Here is an 8,489-nt window from a genome sequence, read left to right on the forward strand (position 1 = left end):
TGATGATGTGGAGTTATTCTGTTGGTAATTTTTATGTGATGATGTGGGGTTATTGCGTTGGTAATTTTTATGTGATGTTGTGATTTTTCTTATGTTTTCTTTATATCTTGTGCAATTTGTCTTGTTGATGGTAAATTGATAATAGTCTATCTATGTTGAAATTGGGAGCCTGTGGCTATTGCCCGGCGGATTATGAAATAAAATGTGGGCACGAGGTGCCGTGGGTAAATAATGATGATATTGGCACGTGAATTGTCACGGCCCAAAATCTATTAAAGGTCGTGATGGCACCGGGCACCGCTGTGAGGCAAGCCAACAATAAATACTCAATTTGGTTCTCGTTTTAATATTTTGAAATCATATTTTTCCTTCCATTAAATAGTAGAAGATGGAATTTACAGAATAAATGATAATATTTTTAAACATTTCAATACAGAACAACTCATAATCACCCCCAAAACTCGGTGTCACAAGTGCATGAGTATCAACTAGGAATGTAAAATAAAATACAACATGTGCCCGGAATATAAATTTGGACAGGAGAAATATAACTACTCTGAATCTGCCGGCTGCAGGTCGTAATGTAGAATGCAGCTCACGTAAGTCCCCGCATTCATACACGCCTCTTCTCTCACAAGGCCACTAGTCACATATGTACCTGCACAAAAATGTGCACCAAGTATAGCATGAGTACGTAATCAACGTGTACCTAGTAAGTATCTAGCCTAACCCCGGAGGAGTAGTGATGAGGGGTCGATATAGATACTCACTACTGGTCCAATAATATCAGGTACAGTAAAGAGATAAGTAAATATGAGGAAGAGTAAATAAATGAGGTAAACAAGTAATAAATCACGTGGTACAAATTCCCCCTCTTTTCGAGAAACTCAAGCTCTGCATTAGAAGTTTCCAGTATATATATATATATATATATATATATATATATATATATATATATATATATATATATATATATATATATATATATATATATATATATATATATATATATATATATATATATATATATATATATATATATATATATATGGATCTCATCAGATAGATCGTCATAACTCACATCGGGAAAACTCACAGATATACTGGCTTTTTGCCAAATATTATGCACGAATCCATGAGGATATGATATAGGAAATGCCGAGGCGTACGACCCGATCCAACAAAAAAATTTAAACTGTGCAGTACCGAGGGTCGAACAGCCCGAACCATAGACTATTAAACTGCCGAGGCGAACGGCCCGCTCCCATGAGAGTGTGGTACATAAATTCTGCCGAGGCGATCGGCCCGATCCCATAAGAGTGAAATACAATATCCCGCCGAGGCGAACGACCCGATCCTATAAGAGTGAAATACAATATCCTGCCGAGACGAACGGTCCGATCCCATAAGAGTAAAATACATAATCCTGCCGAGGCGAACGGCCCGATCCCATAAGAGTGAAATACATAATCCTGTCGAGGCGAACGGCCCGATCCCGTAAAAGTGAAATACATAATCCTGAACGACCCGATCCCATTAGAATAAGAAGCTTTGACGGGTCCTTGACCCCACTCACGAATAAATGTGTGAGTTGTAATTTCTTCAACAAAAACCTTTCAATGAAGTGTATATATATATCATGGAAACATGCCGTAGGAGGAGTAAAGTTATTCAGTGACTAATCGTGAAGTCTCTACAATAGCAAGTCTAGTCTTAAGTAGAAATGTAAAATAAGGATTTAAACAAGCAAGGATAATCTCTATAGTACAAGTACAACACGATGTAACCTAAGTCTACCCGGACAATAAAATGAATCTAACTACATACGGACTCTCTTCACCTCGTGCGTACGTAGTCCCCGCAACAAGTTGTACACATCAAATATACCACATAGGGGTAGTTTCTGCCTCACAGAGTTAGACATGAGACTTATCTCACTCCGACGTTCTAAAATCGGCTCCAACACCGCCCTAACACCTCAAACCGGTGACGACCGATCCAAAACTAGTAAAATAAAATGCAACACAATCAAAATATACTCTAATACTCATAATTAATCAATATATAACAATTTCCAACTCCGTTCGAAAAATCGATAAAGCAACCCTCGGGCCCACGTGCCCGGATTCCAAAAATTTTCGAAGACAAACACTACCCATAGCACTACGAACTCAAATATATAATTAATTCTCAATTTCATGCCCAAATTCATGATCAAAATCCAAGAATACCAATTTCTAGGTTTTTCTTCAAAATCCCAAATTTCTACTAATTTTCATGTTTAAATCCATATATAAACCATGTATTTAACCCAAAATGAGAAGAAGTCACTTACCCCGTAATAGAGGATGAAGATGGCACTCACAAACCTGCTCCAAAATCGGCTGCCATGGACAAAATGAAGTTAAATTGAACCCAACTCTCGTTTTAAAGAAAACACTGCCCAGCCACGATCTTCGCACCTGCGGTCCTCAGCCCAACATTTCCCGTATTTGCGACCCGACAGCGCTTCTGCGTCTCCGCTTCTGTGGCTCTTCGTGCGCAGGTGCGGTCCCGCTTTTGCGGAACTTGACCGCATCAGCGGTCCCAGCCTTCCCCAGCCAGAACCACTTCTGCGACCCTCTTGGCACTTTTGCGGCTCCGCAACTGCGGCCAAAACCTCGCAGGTACGGTTACACTAGATACCAGCTGCCTTAGCATTTTCCTTAGTCCAAAAATCGATCTGTTAAGCATTCGAAATTCACCCGAGGCCCCCGAGACCCCAACAAAACATTCCAACAAGTCCTAAAATATCATGCGAACTTAGTCAAGTCTTTATGTCACATCAAACAACGCTAAAAACACGAATCACCCTCCAATTCAATCTTAATGAAATTTAGAACTTCAAACTTCTATATTCGATGCCGAAACCTATCAAATCACGTCCGATTGACCTCAAATTTTGCACACAAGTCACATTCGACATCTGACCTACTTCAACTTCTGGAATAGGAATCCGACCCCGATATCAAAAAGTCCACTCCCGGTCAAACTTCTCAAAAACCTTCAAATTTCTAACTTTCGCTAAATGACCCCAAAATGACCTACGGACCTCCAAATCCACATCCGGACGCGCTCCCAATACCAGAATTACCTTACGGAGCTGTTCCCAGACTCGGAATCCCAAATGGACATCAAGTACATTGAAATACACTTCAACCCAAATTTAGGAAATTCTTCCAAAATGCCAACTTCCACAATAGGCGCTGAAACGTTCCTGGGTCATCCAAAATCTGATCCGGACATACGCCCAAGTCCAAAATCATCATACGAACATGTTGGAACCTTCAAATCCCAATTCCGAGGTCATCTACTCAAAAATCACACTTTAGTCAATTCCTCCAACTTAAAGCTTCCGAAATTAGAATTTTCTTCCCAAACTAACTCCAAACTTCCCAAAATTCAATTCCGACCATACGTACAAGTCATAATACCTAAAGTTAAGCTGCTCAGGGTCTCAATCCACTGAATGGCGTACTAGAGCTCAAAACAACTGGTCGGGGTGTTACATGAATTGTTCGTGTAGTTGTGATATGAAATGGGGGCACGCGGTACCGTGAGTAAATGATGATGATATTGGCACGCGAGTTGTCCACGCGGTTGTGATAGAAAAATTGGCATGAGGTGCCGTAGAAATATGAAAGTGGGCTGAGACCTGTATTTTATGATTTTGAAATGAGATGTCACAGGGTGACTTTTATTCGAAAGATATTTATTTGAAAGAATTATATTTGAAAAAGATTTATTTTAAAGAATTATATTTGAAAGAATTATATTTGAAAGATATTTATTTGAAGAAATTATATTTGAAAGAGATTTATTTGAAAGAATTATATTTGAAAGATATTTATTTGAAGGGAGTATATTCGAAATATATTTATTGGAAAGTATTATATCCTAAAGATTATTATTTGAAAAATATATAGGCGAAAGATTTATATTTGAAGGACTTGATTAATTGGTTGTACTTGTATTCATTATTTGTTGAGCAATATTTATGGTGTTCTTGTTGCCCTGTTGTGTATATCACTGGTTGATTATTGTTGTCATCATTGCTATTTGTTTCTTATTATTTTTGTATACTATATTGCACAGGTTATTAGACTGGTGAGTGTCTTGACTGTACCTCATCACTACTTTACTGAGGTTAGTCTTGATACTTATTGGGTACCGACTGTGGTGTACTCATACTATACTTTTGTATATTTTTATGCAGAGCCAGTTATTGGGAATATCGGACTCGGACAGAGTTAGAGTGTGATCGCAAGGATTCAAGGTAGAACTGCTTGGTCGTCGTAGTCTCTTAGAATCTTTCCATTTTATTGTACTGTTAATTATTAATCAAACAGTATTGAGTATTTTGTAAAGACCCATAAAATGTTTAACCAAAATACTCGGGGTTTCGTGGTGTCAAGTTAGATTCCTGCGTTACTATAGTAAAAATGCTTCGCGGCGATCTTGCTCGCCGCGGTTCAGACTTTTTGGACTGAACAGTACCCTACGGACTTAGAGAAAATGTTTCGCAGAAGAAAGCATTTCTGCGGCCCATTACGCGGCCGCATAATCACTCTGTGGATCACATAATGGCCGTAGAGTGAAGCAGTAAGTTTGGCCAATTTGAGGTCAGTTTTGCGGTCGATTATGCGACCGTATATCGGTCGCATAATTTCCTCTTGGGTTTCTGCGGAGGGAGTTCTGCGATGCATTATGCGACCACAGAACAAGTATGCAGACCGCATACTGGTCGCATACCTAAGACGAAAGCTTAGGCCCCTGAGGGCCATTTCTGCGGTCACTTTGCGGACCGCATGACCATTATGTGTCGCATATGTGACCGCAGACCTGTGTCGGGGTACCATTTTTCTTAATTTAAAACCCGACCCCCATTCCGTTAAAACACCCATTTAGCCTATTTTGAAGCTCATTTCTAATATTTCTAGTGTGAGAGAGAGAGGGTTCTAGAGAGAGGGCCTAATTCCCATCAATTAATCTTCAACCATCACTCAAAGCTTGGAAATATTCAAGTAGAGCACCAAATTCTTCATCCAAAAAGGTAAGACTTCATCACCCCAGCTCTTAATTTCAAACATAGCTATAATGGGGTATTAATAAGATGATCCATGGGTATGAGGGTTGTTCATCTTGCATGCATGTGATAAAGAGTGTGGGAAAAATAAAAAGTGAACTAGAACCATGAACGTTTTCCTAATTTTGGATTCAATTTGTATATTGCAAAAATAGATTGAGGTTGCTAAGGGTTCTGGATAATTGTAGAGTCTAAAAAAGCGCAATTGAGGTATGTATGGCTAACTCTCTTCTTCTTAGAATCGAACTCCTGGTGTCCGAATAATTGGTGTAAGTTCCAACTTGATTATACTAGAATTGTTTGCCTTAGTGTGTTTGATTGAAAGATTCATGTTCCCTAATTGTTTTAGATGGTTACCATGTTATCATGCTATTTGAGAACGTAATTATGATTTTTCAAGCTCCTTCCCTTATGTGTGAAATGCCTTATGTGATGGTACTTATCGACATGAATGATGATGTTATTTGAACAAATAAAAAGGGAAAGACTTGAATTGAAAAATGTGCCCAAGTGCCAAGAACTACTTAATAAATGAGGTTGTTTGTGCCATGTAATGAAGATGGGAAAGAAATGTGAATTGAGTAGACAGTTGAAAGAGGTTATGTCTCAAGTGATATGGCTTAGTCGATCGGGCCGAGATCAGACGCCATGTTGTACACATGGTAGCATTTGTATTGGAATTATTGAATTACATTATGGATATGGATATGTCTCACTTGAGATGGCTTAGCTGGTCAGGCCGAGACCGGACTTCGTGTAAAAATACGGTGGCATTGTGAGTTGTGACTTTGGCACTAAAGATTATTAATCTAAAAAGATGGAAAGATTGAATTGGAAACTATGTGATCCTTACTTGATGTTTTCTTTGTATTCCTATGAAGTACATATTGATTATTATGACTGCCTTCTCTTTGTTTCACTGTTCATTCTACTAAGATTGGTGTTTGTCTTACATACTAGTATTATTCGATAGTACTAACGTCCATTTTGTCGGGGGCGCTACATCTTTGAATGGATGTAGGTGGTTCCATCGCAGATAGTGCCGATCGCAGATAAGGGTGCTCTCTTTCTCTCCTCACAGCAGTCTTGGTGAGCCCTATTTCTCCCAGGGGTCATGTAGTCCTTCTTTTGTATAAGTATTCACATTTTGAGGTATAGCCGGGGCCTTGTTGCCGGCATTGTCATGTTGATCTTTTGTATCTTTAGAGGCTCCGTAGACGTCTTTGTGGGTCATGTATGTATGTTGGGGTGGTCATTGGATCGAGTTGTATTTTGAAAATTCAACTATGGCATAATGTATATAAGGAAAATGAACTAGCAACGTTTATATATTTATATAACTGATCTCTCCCCGATTTTACAAATGGTGATGCGGTCCCTTTTTGGGTTATGAATGAGTCAGGTAGGAAAGGTTTAATAGGCTTGCTCGACCGGGTTCACTCAGTTGAGCGCCGGTCGCGCTCCCCGAGATTGGAGAGTGACATATTTGATCCTTGAGATCATTTCATGTATTCAGTTAGAGTTCGTGACTCAGTATTACCAGTCTTGGGAGGTTATTTGTAATTATTTCCGCGGTTGGTTTTGATTATCTATTTAAAAAAATATTTGGCTTGAATTGTAATTATAATCAGCTTACTTAGTCTTAGAGACTAAGTGCCATCACGACGCTTGTGGTGGGATTTTGGGTCGTGACAATCTGTTAGAGAGTTTGTTACTTTGTGGCTAAGTCATTTTCCCCCTATAAATAGAGGGGCTTTACACCATTGTAAATCATCTGAAATTCAATAAGAATTACCTCTCTCTTTTCCTTGCAATATTAATCTTTTCCGTATTGTTTTATTTCACGTTATCAACAGTAGACTCTACCGTCTCAAGAAGCTCTTTGAGAAGACTAAGGTATAATTTTTCTCCTCTTTTAATTATGAATGATATTATGAAAAGAAAGTTCATTGCCCTTGAAATTTCGGGCAAGAACTATATGTCATGGGTGTTGGATGCTGAAATTCATTTAGATGCAATAGGTCTTGGAGACGCGATTAAAGATAAAAATAAAGCATCTACCCAAGACTATGCTAAGGCCTTGATTTTCTTGCGCCATCACCTTGATGAAGGTTGAAAATAGAATATCTCACAGTCAAAGATCCACTTATTTTGTGAAATGGCTTAAAGGAAAGATATGACAACTTAAAGTTGGTCACTCTTCCACAAGCACGAAATGATTGGGCTCATATAAGGCTCCAATACTTTAAGTCTGATTCTGAAAATAATTTTGTGATGTTCAGAATTACTTCCAAATTGAAACTCTGTGGAGATAGTATCACTGACTATGATATGCTTGAAAAAACGTTCACAATGTTTCATGCCTCCAATATGGTCCTGCAACAGCAGTACAGAGAGAAAGGTTTCAAGAAGTATTCTGAGTTGATTTCTCTTCTCATTGTAGCTGAACGAAACAACGACTTGCTCATGAGAAATTACAAAAATCAACTCACTGAGTCTACACCATTGCCTGAAGTGGATGAGGTGTATTCCCATTATGCTAAGCGTGGAAAAGGTTGTGGCCGTAGCCATGGAAGAAATTTTTCTGGCATTAATCATCCCCCAAAGAAAAATAACCACCAAAAATGGAAAGGGAAAGATGAGAAGCCAAAACCAAAGGGTTCAGAAGCTGAATGCTATCGTTTCGGTGTAAAAGGGCATTGGGCAAATATTTGTCATACACCAAGATATTTGATTGAGCTTTATCAAGTATCTCTAAAGAATAAAGGCCATGAAGCTAATTTTATCTATGACAATAAATTTGACATCACCCACTTGGATGTGGCAGATTTCTTTAAGCACTCTGATGGAAAAATAGACCACTTGATCGGTGATGGATCCGTGGTTAAAAATGATTGAGTAGTTTGATTTTTTGTTTGCCTATTCGTAGTAGCTAGTGAATAAACATCATGTATTCATAGTTCTTTACGTGAGTAGTAGTCATTAATATTATTTGCTTTATGAAATAGTGTTAGTTCGTTTTGATTAAATATAGTTCTAGTATTTAAATCTTGTCCCTTTTTGTTTTTTACTGCCATGCAATTAAAGTTTGGATGATGAGTCCCTCCTCTAAATCTTGAATTTCTAGTACTTGTTCCGACAATTGTTTTTGGTTAAAAGTTTCTGCCCAACTATATACAATCATTAAAGTCATTGAAGCATATTTAAAGTCGATACCTTAGACTGCTGATTGTATTTATACAATTGCATATATACAATCATTTAATACTCCTCCTATATATCAACTTTTATCGACAACAACTTCTAGGCTAGATTTTCATGAACTTTTGGTTAATATTTAGTTGGTAATATTTGTATAAGCATA

At 38.1% G+C, this 8,489-nt stretch overlaps 1 protein-coding gene across 1 annotated transcript; it reads left to right on the forward strand.

Moving 5' to 3' along the window:
• Positions 1-7,495: 7,495 nt before the first annotated feature.
• LOC142179108 (uncharacterized) lies at positions 7,496-8,023 on the forward strand. The gene has a single exon (XM_075248932.1). It carries the CDS (start codon positions 7,496-7,498, stop codon positions 8,021-8,023), a length of 528 nt encoding a protein of 175 aa, XP_075105033.1.
• Positions 8,024-8,489: the final 466 nt, after the last annotated feature.

This window comes from Nicotiana tabacum, unplaced genomic scaffold (genome assembly GCF_000715075.1).
Source record: "Nicotiana tabacum cultivar K326 unplaced genomic scaffold, ASM71507v2 Un00357, whole genome shotgun sequence".
NCBI lineage: Eukaryota > Viridiplantae > Streptophyta > Magnoliopsida > Solanales > Solanaceae > Nicotiana > Nicotiana tabacum.